General features: G+C 34.8%; 3 protein-coding genes and 1 long non-coding RNA gene across 4 annotated transcripts in view; 3 read left to right on the top strand and 1 right to left on the bottom strand.

Moving 5' to 3' along the window:
- Positions 1-15,773, bottom strand: part of LOC130815718 (uncharacterized) — a 102,186-nt gene extending 86,413 nt beyond the window's left edge. The window contains exons 1-2 of the mRNA XM_057682202.1: positions 15,722-15,773; positions 13,817-14,439 (exon numbers count right to left, since the gene is read on the bottom strand). Of these exons, the coding sequence (XP_057538185.1) occupies positions 13,817-14,439; positions 15,722-15,773 (675 nt within the window). The remainder of the gene's footprint in view (positions 1-13,816; positions 14,440-15,721) is intronic.
- LOC130814954 (uncharacterized) lies at positions 7,215-10,976 on the top strand. Its single transcript, XR_009042510.1, has 3 exons — positions 7,215-8,276; positions 9,185-9,241; positions 9,570-10,976. It is a non-coding gene; the product is annotated as an uncharacterized LOC130814954 (long non-coding RNA).
- Positions 15,774-15,930: 157 nt separating the features above from the next.
- Positions 15,931-17,300, top strand: LOC130815716 (uncharacterized). The gene is made up of 3 exons (XM_057682201.1): positions 15,931-16,494; positions 16,666-17,091; positions 17,280-17,300. Exons 1-3 carry the CDS (start codon positions 15,931-15,933, stop codon positions 17,298-17,300), a joined length of 1,011 nt encoding a protein of 336 aa, XP_057538184.1.
- Positions 17,301-21,051: 3,751 nt separating this feature from the next.
- Positions 21,052-23,079, top strand: LOC130815369 (multicystatin-like). The gene is made up of 2 exons (XM_057681817.1): positions 21,052-21,219; positions 22,493-23,079. The coding sequence occupies exons 1-2, from the start codon at positions 21,106-21,108 to the stop codon at positions 22,706-22,708; spliced, it is 330 nt and encodes a 109-aa protein (XP_057537800.1). The 5' UTR covers positions 21,052-21,105; the 3' UTR covers positions 22,709-23,079.
- The last annotated feature ends 1,685 nt before the right edge of the window (positions 23,080-24,764 follow it).

Raw genomic sequence — 24,764 nt, 5'->3', positions numbered from 1 at the left:
TATCATTTTTTATGAAAAAAATACTCCCTCCTATTCACCTTAGGAGTCCCATTTGAATTTTCACGGATTTTAAGGAGAGTCAAAAGTGGGACCCTAAGGGTAAGAAAGAGAATGATATTATGAGTTTTTTAATGTAAGGGATGAAAATTAGTATGGGTAATGGAGGGTATAATTGGAAATAGGATAAAGTTACTAAGGGCATAAAAGTCAAAAACCCATACCAAAAATAAAAATGGAACAATTAAGGTGACTTGACCATAAAAGAAAATGGGATACATAAGCTGAATAGGAAGGAGTATCAATTTAATTCTTATTAGTTGGCTATTGTTTTTTGTTCTCTCAACCTATGTAGTAACCAAAAAGTAATAATGTTTTCATAGAATATATGCAAACCAATTTTGTTTGTAAAAATTCTTTTCCAGAAATTACAAGCAAAATAAGTGAACTTCACTTTTTTTTTTAATTTGATGACATTTCCATTTTTTTCTTCTAACTTTATAATTTTCATCGAGATAAACAATATATATATATATATATATATATATATATATATATATATATATATATATATATATATATATATATATATATATATATATATATATATATATATATATATATATATATATATACCTTGCATTTTTTTGGGTAATTGTCAATAATAAACTAATATTTGTTGGATTCGTTGAAAATAAACTCATCTATTATTTATTTATAAATAAACTCACATATTAGATATATTTGTTAAAAATAAATCACATATTGTTTATAACTATCTTCAAACATTCTTTGTAAGTTAAGCAATTAGAAATAAACAATAATTGTGTTTATTTTTAACAATTATACCATTATACCGAAATAGTTAGTTTATTTATAAATAAACAATAATTGAGTTTATTTTTTATAATTTTACTTTTTATCAAGAAAGCAATTTACACAAAACAATATATTCCAAAAAAGATATTTAATCAATTTTAATATATATGCTAAATAAAATAAGGTTAATTGAACCAAATTGTCTAATAAGATAGTAGTATGTAATTTATTAATTTTATATTTACTTTATGTTACAATATCTTTGGACCTTTTCATACACTTTTGGACTAAACAGGCGAGTCGCTTTGGAAAATTGCCTCTTTTGAAAAGCATATTACCATTACAATTTACAAAACATTAATTAATGTAAGAAATATTTGTGGTTTTTGATAAATTTTGGGCCCTACTCAAAAGTTAAAAAAAGGCCTTTATATAAGTGAAGTTTCAATTGTTTTTTCTCCAACCATGTAGAATGTAGTTTAGTAGTCATGCGGTTAACTGAGAAACCTAATGTTACAAGTTCGATCTATGCTACAAGTTACTTATACAAATACTAATTTTTTATTATAGCAATTAACTCAATTTAGACCCTTTCATGAGCTGTGCCCTAGGCAGTTGCACCTCACAACTACCTCAAGAACGACCCTAGTAAGAAATATATATTTTATTGGGAAATTCTACGTGGTAACTATGAGGTTTTAGGTTTTCCATGTGGTAACCAAAACTTTTAAAATATACACACGGTAATCTTGAGGTTTATCAAATTGTTCCACCATAACCTTTTTATACATAAATGTTAACAAAAATGAATTTTGAAGCTTTAAGACTGCTGTATGCCTATTTATGCGACTCACCGTTTCAAATACCATCAATTTCAATCTATTTCTCCCAAAACATAAACTCTAACTCTACTATTATTCATCCAAATTATTTTTTTCCCCCAAATCTAAAGTTGGTAGAGTTAGGATTTATGTTTTGGGGGAAAAGGTTGATACTAATGGCAATTGAAAGGGTGAGTCACATAAATAGGCGTACAACAACCTTAAAACTTCAAAATTACATTTGCTAATGTTTTATGTGCAAAAAGATCATGGTGAAACAATTTAGTAAACCTTAGGATTACCGGGTGAATTTTTTAAAAGTTTTTATTAACGTATGGAAAACCCAAAACTTCATAATTACCACGTCGAATTTTCCTATTTATTTGATAGTTTTTGCGCATGTGCTCAAGTATTCATAATCCCCTACATTACACTAGAAAGTATTTTTTTTAATCTAATTAGAATATTTAGTCTGTAACTGGATTAAAGACTTAATAGGGTTTGTGTGAGAGTTCATGCTGAAAACTTTGAGTTTAAGAGCTAGAGATGAGAAGAGCTTGAGTAAGCCATAGTAAGCCCAGATTTTGTATTTAAATTGGGCCTAGAAAATTTCGAAAAATTTAAAATAAATAAGCAAAATAATATAAAAAAAGTCAAACAATAAGCAATGTTGTAAATTTCAAAGTAAGCATTAGAGTTGAGGTTTGAATTATTCGTTGTTACTAACAGCGAACAAAGAGGGCTGGTCAATATACATAAACACGTTCGCTACTTCTTTTTATGGTTAAATACCACCTCTAATAGATGTGTGGTCATAATAAATCATATAATGAGGAGGGTCATTTACAGTTACGTACGGACGATGATGATAATGATCGAGAGAACGATATATGGTGATGAACGGAGGCTTTCCACTCTTGATTACTTTTAGCTTGATGATGATGATCAAAAGATAGTAATGTTGAAAATGGTGTGGAGATGATGGCCGGTGACGATGCACACTTGCACAGTGATGATAATGAGCGAGAGGAGAAGATTCAGATTTAGAATGCTGATGACAATGATGAACGTAATTAGCCTTAAAAAGTGTTATTAACAAAGATGGAAAAAAACTAAGAGGGGTTAGTTCGTTGTAATAAACATTTATATAATTTTTTTAAAATTTCTCCACCAAGATTGACTTTTATTTGACCAATATTATTTTGTTCAGCGAACAAATAATTTGATTTTTTTTACTATTTTTTTTGTTCGCTATTACTAACAGCTCTGGCAAAAAGTATTTACTTTGAAAAATATTTTAAAATATTATTTATTGGTTGACTTTTTTATATTATTTTGCCGATTTAGTTCAAATTTTCGATAATTTTCTCATTAGATCTCTGTGTTCATTTTATTTTTTATTTAATATTTATTATCAATCCGATTCTTAAATTATGCAAGAAATCACAGAATATTAAACAAAATAACTACAATTCACCCTCGTTTTGTGATACTCATTTCGAATTAAACAACAAATAATATCAGAGTAAGAACTCATTGCGTGATGCAGTCTTGAAAAGAAAAGGAATTGTGCGAAGTTTATTATTTAGACCAATATTTAATTGGAAATCTCTATTGATAAAAGAAATTTTATATAACCTTAACGTGATCACTGCGAGAATCTCATTATAACCTTAACCTTAAATTTTATAAACTGATTGTATAAACTCGTCTCATTATAATGTTAAACAATCTCATCTCATATAATGCTTTTTGGAAGAGAAATCAATGCGAGAATCTAATATGATTTAATAAGTTTAATTCTAACAAAACTCATATGTTGAATGATTTGATGTAGTCTTGATTATTACTCCTATTAATTATGTCAAGATCAAATAGATTGATTATTAATCATAAAAATATCAATAACTAAAATAAATGCCATGGTCAATTGTGATGTGTAATAATTATTATTATTCAAATAATTATGATGTGTAATAATTATTATTAAAATAATAATAATAATAATGATTATTAAAATAAATGCCATGGTCAATTGTATAAGATAGTGTCACCATGAGATGCACTCTATCCATGGGTTAAATAACTCATGTTCTTAGATCGTCTCAACGAAAAACGATACCATGATTAATTCCCTTTCCTTACCCATAGGTAATGATGACTGCCATCTGGGTTTGACCGATTTCAGTTCCGGTTCCAAAAAAGTGAAACCTAATTTGGATCGTAGGGTTCTGGTTTCGGTTTCAGGTGGATTCAGACAGTTCCTTGGCGGTTCTTAACGGTTCAACTCGGGGGTTGCTGGGGTCGGACCATAGGTACAAGTGACACAAGTCTTTTCTTTTTGCTTTAAATATAAATATAAAGAATCATATAAAATATTAAAATAATATGGACATACCTTTGTTGATTATTATCGAAATTCGTTGCATGTCAATCGTTATTAATATATTTACTAAAAAGATGAAACTGAAATAAAGTTAATAAAAAAAAATTATACATTAATTATAAAGATGATTTATAAAAAAGAGAAAATGGACTTGAACCAAGTATCCTAAAAGAATACTAAGCTGCCTACGTATCCCGAAGGAATCAAAGCTCACGTAGTTCTTGTCATACCTTTTATTTTTAGTTATTGATCGTTGGCCGATTTGCGTGATCTTAATCTTCATCTTCGTCACCATAATCTATTTGATTCGATGTCCCCGCTATCTCTTCTCCTGATGATGCGGATGTATCCATCATCATCCACGGATCATCATCATCTTGATCATCATCGCTCTTGAGTCCTTGTGTTCGGATATCAGCTTGATCCCAATCTTTCTTGCAAACACATATTTGTATAGTATGTGGAGCAAGATGAGATCTCTTTTCATCGAAGCTGCTACCTGCACTAAAAGCGGCCTCCGACGCAATAGTAGAAGCAGGAATTGCAAGGATATCCATTGCAATTCTCGACAATATGGGAAATTTTATTGATTTTTCTTTCCACCATTCTAAAATGTTGAAATAATCAAGTACAATTTCAAAATGATGTTTCAAATAATTATGTATTTCTACATGTGAAGAGGATGAAGAAGAAGAAGACTCTATAAAACTATCATCTTTATTTAGTATGTTTTCTATAATAGGGTGAAACCTCATTGGACGTACCAAAATGCTAGAACGCCTAGACATATCGCGATTAGGGTCATATACACTTGTGTAGAACTCATAAAGTTCTCCTAAAAGCTTCATACAATTTTCAATATAATTATCCACATCACTTTGTGGACGACCAACACAATGATAATAATAACCTATTAACTTGGATAGATTTTCCGTCCTAAGAACTGGGTCTAAAATTGCGGCTATTCCATAAATATATGGAAAATCAGTGAAATATTCCTTCCATTTATCCATCATACTCTTTAATATTGGCTTTAATAATTCATTAGTGTCATCATTGTTGTGGTTAACAAGATGATAAAAAATAGTAATACATTCACTTATTACTAAGTGGATGTTAGGTTCGTACACGTAAGAAAAGGTCTTAATAGCATGATCGTATGCTTCTAATATTTTTTGTATACTTATAGCTAGTTCCCACTCTTCATTTTTTATACCCGTCTCCGTAAATTCGTTATATAATTGGGTTATGACGGGACGATATTTAATGGCTTTTTTCAACAAATCATAGGTCGAGCTCAAACGGGTCGGAATATCTAACTGCCAATATACCTTGTTTAATCCATATTGTGCACATAGTTGTTTATACCTTCTCTTTACTTGTGCTACTCTAAGCCACTTAACTATACTTCTAATAGGATCTAATAAACCAGATAATTGTGTTATACCATCTTCGCAAGATATGTTAATGACATGAGCACAACATCGTACATGTAATAATCTACCACCTAGAATCGAACTAAAAGCAGGTTCGTCATGTAAAAGTTCTATGCATTTTATGTTTGAGGATACATTATTTACTGAACAAGAGAAAATCTTATCTAACAAGTTCCATTCTCTACATATGTCTATTAATTTAGATTTTATGTTATGACCATCATGTTTTTCATGTAGTATTTCAAAGGCAATAACTCTTCTTTGAATAAACCAATTATGGTCTATCCAATATGCCGTTACGCACATATAAGGCTCACTATATGGGGGAGCAAACCAAATATCAACTGTTAAGCTAACCCTACTATTGAAAAATTTAAACATTTCTATTAATTTGTAACGTTTTTGTTCATATAATTTAATTGTGCAACGTTTAAGAGTGTTACTAGACACCGCTCTATATTGTGGTTGTAAAGTTTTCCTAGTGAAATATTCATAAACTTGATTTTCACCATGGTTAAGTGGTAAGTCATCAATAATTACATATTTGGAAAATTCCTCAATCATTTTATTACGATTATAATTAAAATGTATACCTTGTTGTGATTGTTGTACTCCTTTTGATCTTGTTGATGATTCTTGAGATCTAATTAACCTATTAGGAGTTGCTGGTTCCTCCTCTTCATCTTCTTTTTCTTCAATTTGTATTGTTTTTTCCACTTCATTTGCATAATTATCCTCATAGTTTTTAACCGAAGGTTTAATTGATGCCATCGGAGTAGAAGTAGCCTTTCGGTTGGAGCAAGATCCTCCTAGTAATTTTGACACTTTATTAACTTTTTTGTTAACTTTTTTCAAAAATAAAGACATGATAAATATAGACTAATATTTATTTAAAGAAATAATTAAAAATTAAGAGACTAAGTAATTCAGAGAATAATTAGGCAGTTAAGTAAGTAGAGAAAATATTAGAAAGAGTTGTAGATGAGAATGTGTGAATGAATGAATGAAATGTTTTCCTTTTTTATAGAGCATTTTGCAACGGCTGGTTTTTTCAAAAATAACGGCTAGTTCTGGCCGGGTTGACGGGACGGTTCGTTCGCGGTTCCATGGAACCGGTAGAGCGGGTCAACAGTCCGGTTCCGGTTCACGGTTCCGAGGTGGTTCCATGGAACCGGTGAGGAGGGTGACCGTACCGTTTTTCTCGATATCTTTTCTGCGCAGCACCAGGTATGGTTGTATGAAATCCCTCCTCTCGTTTTTGTTTCCTTTGATTTGTTTTTGTGCATTTGTTTTGATATTTGAATACTTCTTTAGTTTCTTTGATTAATTGCTCTGAATTTTTACTTTCTTTTTTGTCTATGGTTTGATATTCTATAGTGTTTCCTCCCTAATTTGATTCTGTTCATTTTTCGCGATGATAAATTTTGAATTAGGGTTATAATTACTGTAAATTTCGTTTAATAGTGAATTTTTTGGCCTGATTTTTGGTGGTTTTGAAGTCAGCTTCTTGAGAATGAGAGATTATCTGTATTCAATTTTGACGGGAATGATGTCGCTATCTGATAAATTGCCTCAACTTTGATGGGAAGATCTTTAACGGAATTTAGGAGATAGAGGAATAATTAGTGAGGTTGATGGAAATCAATGTTTATAGCTGTTAATAATTATAATTTGATTATACTATTTGATTTGGTACAGTTTTCTTGATTAAACTGAGAGCTGCCTTGATTAGGTGCATTGTATTGGGTTGTCGCATTACGGTTTCACATTAATTCTTTTCTAGGGTTAGTGCTCTAGGTAAATGTCGTTGGAATTTGGGTGAAATTGATGCCTTGGTGGTTATGGAGTTTTTCTGTCAATTTTTTCTAAACCTCTATTGTTTCTGTCTTTCCGCTCATTCTTCTTTCTGTATCACAGCGTGCTTCGGTGCTTTTAAGTGCTGCAGGTTTCTTGGATCGTCATTTTGATAAGGTTTTTCAAGTAGTTAGGTATTTTTGGAAGCATGAAATAAAAATTTGGGGTTTTCAGAGCATATGACACTTAATTTAAAAGGCGTCTAAAGCGCCAAGGGTTTTCAGGCTCTAATTTCAATTGAAGATGCTAGCGTTTGGGTGTGAAATCTAGAAAAAACCTTAGATAAAACCTAGAAAAAGAAGAGAAATAAAGAAAAGAAGAAAGTGTAAAATGCTTGATGAATGCCCACATCAATTAGCTTCTTTTGTGGATTAGATCATAAGACGTTCTAAGATGAACTCCTTAGGCGCTATGAAGCTCTCACTTCAAGGAAAAGATGCCCGACCCATCGCATGCCTGAGCCCCGTGGTGTTTGCCTTAGGCGCACTTTTGAAACTAAGATATAATAATCTATAGGAATGAATTGAGAAGGAAAATATATGTAGATTATTATTTATGATGATTTTCTTAGTAAATGATTAGCAATAGATAGGGCAAATAAAGTATAGTGTTCGTTAACAACAAGTTTCCACAATGATTTATCTCATATTGTTGGCATTAAGGCTATTTTGTACAAAGCTGTGGCCTTGTTAGCGTGGAAGATAAAGAGTGTTCTCCCAATATTGTATTTTGATGGTGTCGAGAAAGGCTTCTATACGATTTGCCTCTGTTTTCTAGTTGGATTTACAAACAAATTGATGATTTCCCACCTTTTGATCTTGAAGTTGCACCTTTTAATTTATTTTCTCAATCTTGCATTTGATCATCTTCTTTTGATCTGTTATGATATGTTGATATGCAGCTTGCTTGGTCCCTTCAAGACTCAAGTTCTGTTGAGGATTGGAGTTCTCTCATTATGTGCAGGTTTTTTTAATTGATTTTCTGTCATTTTTTTCTACTTTCTATGTTTTTTTTTACATCCCAATGTTTGGTTTGTTTTGTGTGTGTTTTATGTGCTTAGAGTGTATTGTTTGAGACTTTGAGTCCTAATTGCTAAAGGCATGTGTTTGGAGTCTTCCAGGTTTATTACATTTACATCAAAGCTGATAGCCAGTCAATTGTGCGCTGTATCGAAACTTATTCTTCTTCTCCTTCATGTAAAACACCTTCCATAATTTTCAAATATCATAACCTCTCAATGTAAACTGCAACAAGCCAAAAACAAGAGAAGGTCAGGTTAATTAAAACTACTGTGTAGCAAGAGGTGGGCATAATTCTTAGCTTGTGCCCACATTTATGCATTTAATCCTCGTATGGACCTTATTACGTCCCACTTCCCAGCTTACTGGAGCTATAGGTTTAAGTGTGTAACCAACTAGCAGACTTTATCCTGGAGTTTTGGAACAATGAATCTACTCCATACTCAGTTTTTAGCTTTTGCACTTTTCCCTTCTAATGAAGTTTTAGCAAAAGAGGCAATGAACTTACTAGAATTATATGTTACCATTGTTAAGAAAGCCTGCGATAAAGGTTTCGCCACTCAATCTTTTATTCATATGACCATATTCTCACTTTGATGCATCTGATTTACAATACTGTTTAGAGAACTGGCAGATCGCAACACAAGTGGTTCGGAAATGCATCCATTTTGTAGAAACTGTATGCATAAATCTTTTAGAATCAGGAATCTTGCTTAACCTTACAATCACATATCCACTATTAAATTTATATCATGTTTCTGTGTGCAGAAGTTTGATTCTTGACTTTTGATTATCTAACTATGCCTAGATATTGTTCTTATGTTTGACTTACATTTACCGTTACATCCTCAGTTATCATGCTTGAAGAGAGCCAAAGACTTATGTGGCTGACAGTGACATCATGTTAAGGTGATTGACTCTTGTATAGCAGTGATGATGTAATTAATGTTTTATTTCAATGCTCCATATATTCTTTATGGTTTCTCAACTCTCAGAGATTGTACCACAGTTACTGTTGATCTAGTTAACAGTTCCATCAATGTAAAATTCATTGTTTATGGATTTAATTATGTCCATTTTGAAAGTCCTGAATTTTTTGAAGTTTGATGGCTTTTACACGATTGCACTTTGAAATTCCTGGAAATTTGGTGGACATTGTTTCTGCAATTATTGAGTGGTTGCCTTGTCTTTTGCATCTTTCGACATCTTATCTTTATTTGTTGCTGTTTATCTACAGAGCTTTGCCTTTTCTTTTATGGTGGGTTGTTACGACTCAAGTCCGTCCTCCTATACGATTTACGTATAGTAGAGCAAAAGGAAGGACTGTCTAGAAGCTTTTAGAAATCTTGAGCACCATTCTGTTTTGCTGAGGTGGTACACTTTGTTATGCATTTCTAAAGTTTGTTATGAGGCGTCAAGCTGTTAGTAGATTCTCTTATGATGTCTATATAAGGAAGAGGGTGAAGAGAATGAAATCATCTTTGAATATTGTAATAGCTGAGTATTCTGTACCGGAGTAAGGGGTCACTCGAAGTGCTCTAGCTACATTGGCAACTGCCTTAATACAATTAACTCTTCCCCTAATTCTCTTCTTCTTCTCTCTTATTTTTTTCTGTTTTCTTGTGTAGTAATTCTTGTGAATCATAACGTTGTCGTGTCTTAACATCTGGTATCAGAGCAATCATGGCTCCAAATCAGAGTGCGCATCTGGATCTCCATGAAAATGAGATTCAGCAGCTTAAGGAGTCAATACCTGGACAAATCGAAATGTTGTCACAGAATTTCGAAGAAAGAATGAATATCATGATGGCTTGGTTTCAAAACAAGATGGATATCGAGCAAGCTAGGGCTCAAGAAGCTCAAGCAAAATTACTGGAGAAATTACGGGGTACGAATTCGCCAAAAATTGCTCGGGGTGAAACAGAGGATATTCGAAAAAATAATGAAGATCTGTTTGTTCAGGGCGATGGATTTGACATTCCGAGAAGGTCAAATTCGCAGGAAGAAAAACCGAGGCGAGGGAGAACCACCATGTAAGGCTGAGGAGACTGGAGTTACCGGTGTTTTCTGGTGAAAGTCCGGATGCGTGAATCATTAAGGCAAAGCGTTTCTTCAACTATTATCAGTTGACGGAAACCGAGCAGCTCGAAGCGGCAGTGATAGGGTTGGACGGAGATGCCATTTTATGGTACCAATGGGAACATAGGAGGCGCCCAATCACTAGATGGAGTGAGATGAAGGAGTTGCTGTTGCGACATTTTCGAGCGAGGAAGGCGGGTTCCTTATGTGAACAACTCTTATTGGTGGTTCAAGAAGGGTCGGTTGAGGAGTATAGGAAGCAGTTTGTGTAATGGCAACTCCATTAACAGGCATTAAAGAGGAGATGTTGGCAGCCTTCATAAAGGGATTGGATGACAAAATCAAAACAGAGTTGCGTGTCCTTGGACCTTCGAACCTGGAGCAGGCGATGGAGTGGACCTTAAATATAGAAGAAAAACTTTTAGTCCCATGCCTATTGGAGCCGAAATTCCGGATATACCCCTAGGACTGTTAGAATTAATATGGAGTCTATTCCCAGATTAATGCTAAAAAACAGATTAATTCCCACTTTGCATTTTTTGGGAAATTATTTCCCACAATACCGTCCACGTGGAAAATTTATTTATTTTTTTTATTTTTTCAGACAAAACCGCCACTTGAGATGGCGGTTTGCCTTAAGCACAAAAACGCCACATGAAGTGGCGGTTTGGTGAAGGCAAACCGCCATCTCAGGTGGCGGTTTGGTCCAGGCAAACCGCCACTTGCTTGTGGTCTGATTTTTTTTTTTTTTTCTTTCATTTTAAAATATTGAACGCAACATGCATTAAAGTAGTTCAATACCATCAATTCCATAATAATCAATTACGAACCGGCTTGTTCTAAAAAAAATAAATATGAAAATAATACAAAGATATATTACAATTATGGAAACTCATACAAGAAGTTCAAGTCATATAAGAATATACAAAGTTTGTTAAACTACAACCCCCGGCCCCTTTTGTTTTGCGCACCGGTGGATGATGATGGTGTGAACTCGTCAACCTCCGCAATGACATTAAGAGCAGGAGCTCGTCGTTGACTAGCACGCTGATATGTGATAATCCTTTGCGGAGGCGATGGATGTGGAGGAGGAGTGTTGATGGAAGACGGGGGAACGAACGGCGACATAGTAGCGGATGTTGATGGCGATCTGGAAGACCGACCTCGAGTAGATGAACGCTGGTGGCCTCTTGTGGACCGAGAACTGGATCCTCCGGAAGAGCTACCTCGATGGGCTGAACTCCTTGGAGAAGGAGTGTGGAATGCGTCATCTACCTCGCCAATGACGGGTGGAGTCGGTATGAGGTACTCATAACCCGCCTGACTCAATGCATCGGTCAACGACGCGTTAATGGAGCCTAAGATCTGAGAACATAGCCGATACCCCACGTCAACTGGCGATGTAGCGGCCCCTTGAATCGTGTCATTACATTGTATGAGCACCGATCGGATGCGCTCAGCCTGTTTGTTATCATTATATTGTTAAAAGAGTTACTTAAAACTATTACTATTTGTTATGAGTGTTGAAAGAAAACGTACCAGAAACGTAGATGTCGGATGGTAATGTGATCCTGGCTGCGCAATTGCGGTGTTCGTTAGGCGTAATATCGAGATGCGCCTGTACCAACTCATGTACATAGCAGAGCTATGACCTGTGAAGTTATCTCCTCCAACCAATGTAGATGCTCGGTCGTTCCACGCATCTACATGTGATCTATGTCGTACGAGGTAGTTCTTGTCCCCAGTCCTCCGATCGATCGCATGTAGTTGAGGTTGGGTGTCACAGGCTTGCGGGATTACTTGCTCCAAACCGAATTGACGCATGACACGATCCGGTAGATGTAGCTCGACGATGTCAAAGCAAATAAGAGGACAACACGATCTCCAAATCTCGTGGCCCGATGTACATATGTGCGGTAAAGCTTCCATCTTAGCCGCTGTGTAAGGCTGCCATGTCATCTGTAATAGAAATCAATATGCTTAGTAATGTATACAATTTATTCATAACTAATACAAATAGTAAATGTTACTAATCTGCTCGTCCCGTTGTCGATCTAGTGCGTCCCTGTAGTAGACGAGAGTATGTGGGGAGTGGGATCTCGAAAGATATACGCGAAGCCAGCTGCAAACAAATAAACATTGATTAACATTTTCATCTATCATAAAATAGTGAAATTATGAATTTGAATAGTGAATTGAGTGTTGCTACCTTACTGCCAAAGGATCCACCCCGCGCCGATGCTGTGACCCTAATATCGGTTCAAAATCATCCGCGTCATCTTCCTGATCATTTTGCCCATCCGGTCGAACCGTCCGAATAATTGGCCTCCCTATATGAATGTGCTCCCATGACCATATCTGTAATAACATCAAGCATCCACCAATGTCCTTGGCACCCTTACGAGATGCTCGACATAAGTTATGATACAGATACGCCAGGGTAGCACTTCCCCAACTGTACTCATCTACGCGCTCCAAATCTCCCAGTAGAGGGAGATAGATCAGCTGTACCGAGTCGCCGCTCTTGTCTGGAAACAAGATGCATCCAAACAGGTACAAGATGTAAGCGCGGGCATGTCTGTCAACCGTCACATCATCTGCATTATCCTCAAGCGCGCTAAAATGCTGTCGGAGCCAAGTCAGCTTCAATGACGATCCAACGATGATCTTGGGCTGGGTGGGGTCTTGAGGGTTTTCCGGCCTAACCCCTAGCAGCTCATGTACTAATGCTGGCCAATTTCCCTCCCCATGACCAATGACTGCTTGTCCTTCAACCGGTAGTCCCATGATAACTGCCACATCTTGCAACGTGATCGTTGCCTCGCCAACTGTGAGGTGGAATGTATGTGTCTCTGGCCTCCACCTCTCCACCAATGCAGTGATAAGAGCTCGATCGAGCTCCAAGCCCCCGCCCAACAACCGGTGAATGTATCTGAAACCAGCTAGCTCGACTACGTCTAACACCCTATCATCCACCTCCCACCGTAACATACTCGCCTGGTAGTGCTGACGAGTAACCAATTGGGCAGTGGAGCCCTCCCACGCAGCTACGCTCCTGTGGGTCGCCTGAAGCGTAAGCACTGATGGATCAACTGGGCCCGGCATCACCATGATCGCTGTTACATACATAAGTGTTATAATAATCATATAAATATTATTAGATGCAACATATTATTAAAAAAAAAACATACTTTCTTGACCTTCGAGGGCATGTTTTCTTATTATGCCCACTAAATCCACAAAAGCTACACGTGTTTTCTTATTGTTAGAAATCGCCCATGCTTTAACATTCTTCTTAAGGTGGTCTAAGGAGCTAAACTCTTGCCCTATCCTAAAGTCTCCATTTTCATTCATGGAGTTGTCATCGTTCCAGGTCATCCATGCATCAATCAATCTTTGATCAACCTCATCAATTCTAAGCCAATCTTGAGATGGAGCACCATCTCTAATCGCTGCATCTAGAGCTTCTCTTCTTTCATCATCCTCTTCTGAATCAGAATCAATATGCTCATCCTCCTGATCTAAAGAGTCAACCTCGTTCGCATTAAGCCTACCCAAGTGACTCGTGGAAAAGGTGTTCATTACACCACCACCAATGCCACGTGAATGAGTTGGAGAGGTAAACTCATCCAAGTGCTCACTAACGTAATTCGGGTTACTTAACATTTCTGTGAATGTATCATGGCGTACACTAGGACCTGATTCTGGAAGTTCCATGCTAGTCATGACTTCCCTCGCATTATCCAAATTTGCAACCAATTCAACATAAACCTCCATTGCCGTTCCAGGGGCTTGTGATGCCGCATAAGCAAGAGCACTTATGCTTTCATCATTCTTCATAGGGACTAACACATTTTTCCCAGTCACCGGGTATTTCATCTCCATTTTTAACATATAAGAGTTGCGATCACAACCAATTACATCATACACTTTGCTAACAAACACCTCAAAAGTCGTATTTTGACGATGGATAAACATCACTGTATTTAATCCTCCATTATATCCAACATCGGATCCAGTATAACTTACTTCCCCACCCCAATACACTATAACGGGATAATGATCTATATTCTGCAAGTACAAACATATTTTTCATTTGATTTCACATACACTTAATTGTTCAATGTGAGTAAGGGAAGTGTAAATTTGAATACAAGAATTTGTGATATTAAGGTATTACAACACTTGTTAGAAAGTTCATTTCACCCCTAGTAGCTAAAAATAGCATGAATATATACAAAAACCATTAAACTAACCCTACAAAGTAATAAACTTTCATTGAAGCATTTTATCAAACACTTTATATGCATACAAAACAAATCCTAAAATTCAACTACAAATGTGTAAAACGTAAGCATAAATCATGAAAACAATAGAATGTAACAAACATTTAACGTTTTTATAACTTCAATTCAAAACAATAATGAACAAAATAAACAATTTGCATATTGAACAAAAATTAGGGTTTTATTCATACCTTAAATGAGGATGAAAATAAACTAGTACACAAGGAGAAGATGGGAATGTAGTTGATTAGTTTAGTGGAATGAGAGTAATTGTAAATTTAAAGTAAATGAGAGTGAAGAAATTTTTTTTTTAGGGTTATACCGGCAAGAAGCAAGAAGAGCAAAATGAATTGTGAAAAATGTCGAAGGAAGCTGCTGTTTTGTATTGATACCAAACCGCCACTTCAAGTGGCGGTTTACTCCACATATTAATTTTTTTTTTTTTTAAAAAAAAAAATTCACTTAACCAAACCGCCATCTCAGATGGCGTTTTACTTCAGATGCATGAATAAAACCGCCATTTCATGTAGCGGTTTTATTAAAAAAAAAAAAAAAAAAAAAATTCTCAAAGCAATCCTACGTGGACGGTAAACTTGGAAATACTTTCCCATTTTAAGGAAAGTGGGAATTTTTTTTTAATTTGGCCATAGATTGGGAATAGATTCATTAATATGCGGAAGTTAGTGAATATAGCTTACATTACTTCATTTTTCCAAAGTACAAGAAGTGGTTATTTATAGCCTTGGAAAGTCTCCTAGTTTCTAGGCTATTTTAGCTAAGCTTAGAGTGTTATACACTTTCTAGCATATTATATTCATATCTAGATAATTCTTGAGATTAATCTAGGTTGCTAATTTTAGATTTTCCTAAGATTTTTACTAACAATATTCTAGAAACATGTTCTACAAGTTTCTTGTTTAGATTTTTTACATAGATTTTTCTAGATTAACATCTAATATTCTCATCTTTACTCCTCTCCTAACTTGCAACAATAACCCACTAACTTCCGCATATTAATTCTAACATTTGGTATCAAGAGCCAATTTAATCCAAAGCCTCCACTTTTTATCATCCATCTTCTAACCGTCATATCAACATTATATTAACTCCACAAAAAAAAAATATAGAATGGTCTCCTCTACAAACTCAAACACAAACACAAACATTTTTAATCCCCAAGTTAATTGGATACCTATATTTAAAGGGAAGAAATTTGATCAATGGAGTATGCAAATGAAATCAATCTTCATCACCCAAGATATTTGGGAAATTATTGAAGATGGCTACGAGAAACCCAAAGATGCCAATGAAGAGGCTTCTTGGGATGCCTCAAAGAGAGGCCAATATAAACAAAACATAAGAAGGGATCATTATGCCCTTTCCATAATTTATCGTGGGATAGATGAAACAATACTACCTACGATCATGGCCGCTACAACGGCAAAGGAGGCGTGGAGTATCCTGGAGACAAAATATAGAGGCTCGGAAAAGGTAATACTCTTTAAACTTCAATCTTTGTGGGGTCAATTTGATAGCTTACAAATGACAGATAATGAATCAATTCAATCCTATGTTGATCGAGTCTCAAGTATTGTTAATCAAATTCGATCAAATGGAGACACAATTGAAGATGTTAAAATAATCCGAAAAATACTACGAACTCTTACAAAAAAATTCAATCACATAGTGGCTGCTATAGAAGAGTCTAATAAAGATTTAAGATTGCTCAACATGACTGAGCTAACGGGCTCTCTATTGGCTCATGAAGAAAGAATGCGTAGATTTGATGAGCAGTCGGTAGAACAAGCCTTTCAGGCTAAATTAAAATTTTCTAATGGAGAAAATAAAAATTGCAATGAAAATAATTTTCAACCAAAAAAGAAAAATTTTAATAACCGTGGTCGGGGAAGAGGAAATTATAAAAACCAAGGGAGCCGAGATAATAACTCTTTTTGCATATTGTGTAAGAAAAATGGCCATAACACAAGAGACTGTCAGTACAAATGTAAAAGATGTACACGACACTCTCATTTTGAAAAAGATTGTTATTTCCGGCAAAAAGAAGAGTCCAATTTTATAGAAAATAATAACTCTAATGATCAATTATTTTATACTTGTTTAAATGCTCAAGAAGAGCAAAATGACACATGGTACATTGATAGTGGTTGTTCTAACCACATGACCGGAAATAAAAATTTCTTTATCACTCTTGATGAAAATATAAAATCACAAATAACTCTTGGTGATGGGAGTAATCAGGAAGTTTTCGGAAAGGGAACAATTGTTGTTAAAACAAAAAATGGCTCCTCTAAATTCATCCCCGACGTCTTTTATGTCCCTGGGCTAGCACAAAATTTGTTAAGTGTGGGTCAGTTAGTCCAAAAAGGCTATATGGTAAAATTTGATAATAATCAATGCCATATATATGATAAGAAAAAGGGGCAATTAATCACTACCACTAAAATGGCTCCAAATAAAATTTTTCCACTTAAAATGCAATTGGAGTCTAATACTGCCCTAAGTACAATGGTGAATGAATCCGCATTGTGGCATTTGAGATTCGGACATTTAAATTTTGACAGTTTAAAACTGTTAAAAAATAGAGAAATGGTGATTGGGCTACCACCAATCACTAATGAAAAGAAAATTTATGAGGGTTGTATCTATGGCAAAATGCGTAGATCACCCAACCTCATCTTGGAGGGCTAAAGCTCCATTAGAGCTTGTCCATGCTGATATATGGGGTCCTACTAGGAATCCGTCTCTTGGCGGAAAAGGATACTTTTTGTTGATTGTGGATGATTTTTCACGCATGATGTGGGTGTATTTCTTGGAGAAAAAATCAGAAGCATTATCCCACTTCATGCAATTTAAAGCCCTCACAGAAAAACAAAATGGGCATTCAATAAAGGTTCTAAGAACCGATCGTGGGGGAGAATTCACAAGCAATGAATTCAACAAATTCTGTAAACAACACGGCATCAAAAAGGAGCTCACAGTCAGACGCACACCACCACAAAATGGTGTTGCAGAAAGAAGAAACAGGACAATTGCTGAAATGGCTCAGAGTATGATGCAAGGAAAAAATCTGCCTAAACATTTTTGGGCAGAAGCTGTCCACATAGCTATTTACATACTTAACAGGTCTCCCACAAAAGCGGTAAGAAGCATGACGCCGTATGAAACTTGGCACAAAAGAAAGCCAAGGGTTGAGCACCTCAAAGTTTCCGGGTGCATTGCATATGCCCACGTCCCGAAGGAGAATCGGGATAAGCTAGACGGAAAAGGAGAAAAATGTATCTTCGTTGGATGCAGTGACAAGTCTAAAGGATATCGTCTCTATCAGCCCGAATCCAAGGAGTTGATCATCTCCAGAGATGTTATATTCAATGAAGGAGCACAGTGGCAATGGAACAAGAGCAATCCAGAAGTTCACAATCCAAAAGTTCCAGTGTCAGTCATTCCACCTCCAAGCCCAGACCAAGGCGAAGGCACAAGCAGGCTAAGATCAACACCAAACAGCCCAAGATCACCACCAAGCAGCCCTAGATCACCATTAAGCTCGAGTCCAACACCAGAATCAAGTCCAACACAAGAAGTTCGACGATCACAAAGACCCAGACGTCCTCCAGCCTACTTGGATAAATATCAGTGTAATCATGCTATCATGGCTCTCATTGCCAACGAACCACAAGGCTTCCAAGAGGCAGCACAAGAAGAGGAATGGATTGACGCCATGAATGAAGAAATCAAGATGATCGAGAAAAACCGCACATGGGAGCTTGTTGACAAGCCTCGAGACAAAGAAATAATAGGCCTCAAATGGGTCTATAAGATCAAATACAATGAAGATGGCTCCATTCAAAAGTACAAGGCTCGCCTAGTTGCAAAAGGCTATTCACAACAACCCGGAGTTGATTTCAATGAGACATATGCTCCAGTTGTTCGAATGGAGACGATCAGGTCAGTCCTTGCACTCGCAGCTCAACTTAAATTACAAGTTTTTCAATAAGATGTCAAATCTGCTTTTCTTAATGGCGAGTTAAAAGAAGAAGTATATGTTGATCAACCGCAAGGATATGTAATCGAAGGCAAGGAAGAAAAGGTGTATCGCCTTCGAAAGGCCCTTTATGGGCTCAAGCAGGCTCCTCGTGCATGGAATAGCAATATTGATGGCTATCTTATTCAAAATGGGTTTACAAAAAGCCCAAGTGAGCCATCACTTTACATCAAGACACAAGAGTCACATGATTTTCTCATCTTGTGCCTATATGTAGACGATCTTATTTACATGGGCACTAACTCAAAAATGATCGAAGATTTCAAGAAAGCAATGATGTCGGAATATGAGATGACCGACCTTGGAGCTATGAAATACTTCCTTGGCATGCAAGTTAAGCAAGGTCCAGGAAGAATTTTTCTCTCACAGGAGAAATATGTTGAAGATATGCTCAAAAATTTCAACATGAGTGATTGCAAGCCAATGACGACACCAATGGGTACGAATGAGAAACTTTCCAAATATGATGGAAAGGAGAAAGTAGACGCATCGCTCTATCGTAGCATGGTCGGATCTCTCATCTATCTCACAAACACAAGACCAGACATCATTCATGCAGTCAACATCATCTCAAGGTTTATGAGTGAGCCAAGCAAAGCTCACTTAGCAGCAACCAAGAGGATACTCAGGTATATCAAAGGAACAAAAAGCTATGGGATAATGTACGAGTCCGAAGCAGACTACAAGCTCATAGGCTACACGGATAGTGACTGGGCAGGAAGCATCGATGATCGAAGAAGTACGAGTGGATACGTGTTCCAGCTAGGGTCCAAGTCTATCTCATGGTCATCAAAGAAACAAGCTACGGTAGCACTATCATCATCAGAAGCAGAATACGTATCAGCTACAAGCGCGGCATGTGAAGCAGTATGGCTAAGAAGAATCCTAAAAGATCTACAACAAAAGATTGAAGATGCAACTACCATCTATTGTGACAATATGTCAGCTGTGACAATATGTCAGCAATAGTCATGACAAAGAATTCAGTCTTCCATAGTCGCACAAAGCATATTGAGATACGACACCACTTCATTCGAGAATTGGTCGAAAAACAAGAGATCGAGCTACAATTCTGCAAGACAGGGGAGCAACTCGCAGACATATTTACCAAGGCACTTCCAACGGAAAAGTTCATCGAATTTAGAAGACAGCTTGGAATTCAAGATTTTTCAGATTAAGGGGGAGTATTAGATGTTAATCTAGAAAAATCTATGTAAAAAATCTAAACAAGAAACTTGTAGAACATGTTTCTAGAATATTGTTAGTAAAAATCTTAGGAAAAATCTAGAATTAGCAACCTAGAATAATCTCAAGAATTATCTAGATATGAATATAATATGCTAGAAAGTGTATAACACTCTAAGCTTAGCTAGAATAGCCTAGAAACTAGGAGACTTACCAAGGCTATAAATAGCCACTTCTTGTACTTCGGAAAAATGAAGTAATGTAAGCTATATTCACTTAACAATTCAAAAATATTGTCCAACTCATCTTTACTCCTCCTCTAACTTGCAACAATAACCCACTAACTTCCGCATATTAATTCTAACAAGGACCTCTAACCAAATTGTCCGCATACAATCTTATAAAAACTCTCACTACTCTCAAACCCACCACATTCAAACTACCATCCCAACATCAATATCCCTTCCACCTCAAACCCAAACACAAATCCACCCACCAAAAAACCCAATATTTGTCGTTTGTCCGATCGGGAGTTTCAGGAGAAACAAGAGCGTGGCCTATGCTTTAAATGTGATGAAAAATGGCATTTAGGTCACGTGTGTAAGAAGCAGGAGCTTAATTTACTCATTTTTTCACGATGACGAATTGTATATGGAGGAAGTTCTTGAGGATGAATCATTGGAAGAAGAGGCCATTTCTGAACCCGTAAGTCTCACCTTAAGTCTCATGTTATATCTTAGGGACAAGAGCAAATTTTGTGTTAGAATATCATTTTTATATTTAAAGTGTCAATTTTACTTTGATTATTTAACTCCATTAAAAATTATTTTACCGTGATAACGTTTTAAGAGTTTGTGTAGGAACAAACATACACTCATAGTTGATCTTGATAAGAATCCAACAATTTTTCTACCACGTGTATTCTCAAAATAATAAAAAAAAAATAAAAACTAAGAATCAAACAAATTAACAAAAATAGTCAAGGAGACAATAAAAAATTCACTAAACCACTTTAATTAGGCTGAAGATAAAAAGAATAAAATTGTTGATTCCCAATTCCTATCCTATAAAATATGAGTGTACAACAACACATAAAACATAAATCCACACAAATATACAAATTTATGTTTGCAAAATAAAAAAAATCTGAAGAAATAATAAGAATGAATTATTATGGACAGAAGTTGAGGTATGGAGGCTTTGTGCCTGTTGACCCAAGCAGTCCAAAAATCCAAGAAATTGCTTCTTGGGCTATTAGCAAGTATAACAATGAACATGTAAGCTCTTACCCTTTATTCTATGTTAATTCCAAAAAAAAGTATTATAATTGGTAGTTTATGAAATTTATAAGGACATGTTTTTAATCTAAATAGTTTTCACATTAATTAAAAAAACTAGTCACTCTTATGATAAAGTGATATAATAATTATTATTAATATATAACTAAAATAATGGATATTTCATAGAGTTATAATGTATAATTTGCCTAAGTTTGTTATATAAACATCGATATATATTTTTATTGTTATGGCTATGAATATCATTCGTCTATTTTTTTTAGCATACTAAATAAGAAGTATTGGTTAATTAGTTATTAATCTTATTTTCCAAGTTATATAGGCTAAAGCATATACACAAGCTAGGGTGTGCCCTTTCAATAGTGAGCATCTAAGCTCTATTCTTGAAACATAATTTATAATCCTAGCTCTAGCCCTAGCCCCAGCCCCAGCCCCAATAGGAGGACATAGCCAATTGGTAAATCTTTTATTATATGTTTGGTAATTGGTTGTTCGCAATTGGTTGATGGCTTTTTAGTTGATTTGTTTGACCAATTGAAAATGTTGGTTATTTTTATTGGTCTTTAAGCTAGCTATTTATGGAGATGTTTGGTAAATTTAGGTATTAGATGTTGGTTGTTTATTAGAGAAAAATGGGTCAATGAGCCAAAAGTCATCTAAAACAGCTAACTAGAGTAGCTTTTTTATTTTGGCTTAAAGGCCAGCTTTTCAGTTGGCTTAAAAGCTAATTATCAAACACTTTTTTCGGTTGTTTGACCAATCAACAAGCCAAAAACCAAAAGCCAAAAGTCAACTAAAATGCTAAGTAAAAAGCCATTTGTCAAACACTCCCTTTATTATTTACACCCTCCTATTCACCCTAATAGTCTCATTTGACTTTTGGCATTGTTCATCAATCACTCTTAACTTTTATTATATTTTTAATTTATAAGTTATAACATAGTCAAGTAGGATTGTATTTTATTCTTAATCTATAAGTTATAACATAGTAAAGTGGGATCTTATTTGATTCGTCTCAATGTAAAGACTATCAATATCAACTTTTTACAATTTTCAATTATGTACAATTAGAGATATTAATAATAGAATTATTGCATCGGTAAATATGCCCGGTCATCAAATGGGATTATTAGGATGAATAAAAACTTATTTATTGCATTTTCATCTTATTACTTGCACTATTAATTTGAATTAATTGCGCCTTAAACCATAATAATATTTAAGTCGTTCCAGTTGATATAAAAAAATGCAGGGAAGATCCATGAAGTACTTGAAGGCTATAAAAGCAGAACAACAATTGAATGCTGGTGTGATATATCGCATAGATCTGGAGGCATCTTATAGACATGATAATGGATCAGTGATAAGTGTGAAGTTAGGCAAATATCAAGTATTGGTTTATCAGGATTTCAACAAGCAGCTCAATCTCCATGACTTCAAGCCTCTATTACAATTTGCAACACAATAATGGTGGTGGAATATGCATCCAACTTTCCAATAACTAAGCCTAATTACTAAGCCATACCTAAGCTTAATAAAAAAATATTTAGACGTATTCTATGTGTACGTTTGAGTTTGCACTATAAGATTCAAAAAACTCTCACATATTTTAAATTTCTGATGCAAAATCAAAAGGACGGATAGAGTATATATTGGGAAAATAATTAAGATAAAATCTTGTAGATTAATATTTATTTACAAAATTTATCTTAATTATTTTCCTAATGATATATGTTTGGTATGCTTCATTATTATTGCATATGAATCTACGTACTATTATCAATAAAGTCATACTTGACTTGATTATGTAACTACGAAGTACTAGGGACTTGTTTCGTATTACATAGTGGTAATGGAAATGAGTTATAGCATAAATTTTTATGAAAAATACTATGTTATTCTCATGGTAATGAAACTTTATTATTAAAAAGTTTTAGTTTTTAATTTTTCATTATCATCTAATACTATATTGACATAATCAAACTATGGGATATTAAAATATTTAATTTTTTGATAATATTTTGTTCCTAATATACCCTTGTAGTCAAAGTGGTAAAGTGGTAGAAGGTTGAAAGCTCTAACTAGACCGAAAAGAGGGGAACGACGAAAGGAGTAACTCTTTTGTGAAAATATCAGCATAATGATTAGAAGAGGAAACATGAAAAACTCCAATGTGACCAAAAGAGTCTTTTTTACAAATAAAAAAACATATACATCTCAACATTTTCTCTCCGTTGATGTTGGACGGATTATGAGATCACATATACACTAAAATCATCAAAGTAGACAAAAAAGACAATACTCGTATTAGGTAACGGACAACGTAATTCTAAAGTAGGTTGTTAATCCACCCAAATCATTATCATCATCATATTCAGTGTATTTCGCTCATAGAAAACTATGATCAGGGTTTAGGAAGGGAAGAGAGACTGCAACTCATACTCATAATGGAGAGTGCGATTAAAGAGTCCCACGGTTCAAGAAGAGTCTTCAAAGCGAGCGAAACTTGCAACTATCCGAAAGCCTGGAATTTAACAGAATATGAGCTACCGAAAAATACAGCCACAAATCCACCCAAATACAACCACAAAATTATCAACCCAATATTCAGTCTCAGCAATACACCGAAATAATGTGTTCTAACACTTAAAAATCAGAACTAAGACTAAGAAATGAGATAGTCACCGAAAAATACAAGACCCAAATTAAAGTCACGTATACTAGGACATCCATCCAAATCTGCATTCAAATAAGACACTAAATCAGATGACGGAATGTGTGATAATGAGGTACCAGGGGATCATGCATAAATAAACACAATTATTGTAGTGCATTGGTAATATTAGGACAAGTAATGATAAGATACTGCAATGAGTCGAAAATTTAAATAATTTGACTGGTTATTGGTGCATATAACAGATTTGATGCAGTAATTCACTTTGCCGGACTTAGGCTGTGGGTGAAAGTGTTGCTCATCCATTTCGTTATTTTGATAATAATTTGATTGGATCAATCAATTTGTATCAAACAATGGCCAAATAAAATTGTAAAAAGGTCAGATTTCTGGTCAATTTTATGCACAATTGTCTAATTTCTTTTTACTTTTTATGATTGTGTATATAAGAAATATTGAGTGTTCTACCATGAGCTTAAGTTTTAAAGCCAACGTGAGAAAAAAGTCGCAAATTCGAATCTCACTTGAATATTAAATGACAAGTATATAGAGAGATTACATCCACATTTCTTGTCCTAAATCATTCTCGTGTAAAAGGGCTTAGAGTCTTAACACATCATGAATTTTAACCATCAGTTAAGCTTTTATTTCTTCAACATTTTATACTTAAGATTTTGTCATTCAACTTGTGATCATCATCCAATTTGTGATTGTCCGCTGTCACTTTGTTGATTGAATTACTGGTTCAAATCTTTAATTTGGAAATTTGATGTTGGACTATTTTATTTGCTTATTGATTATTAACTAATTTCGATTGATTTATTAATTTTTTATTAGAAGAATATATTGA

The sequence above is a fragment of the Amaranthus tricolor genome, chromosome 6 (genome assembly GCF_026212465.1).
Source record: "Amaranthus tricolor cultivar Red isolate AtriRed21 chromosome 6, ASM2621246v1, whole genome shotgun sequence".
NCBI classification, from domain to species: Eukaryota; Viridiplantae; Streptophyta; class Magnoliopsida; order Caryophyllales; family Amaranthaceae; genus Amaranthus; species Amaranthus tricolor.
Note: the sequence above shows the minus strand (reverse complement) of the source record. Positions and strands in the feature narration are given on the sequence as shown.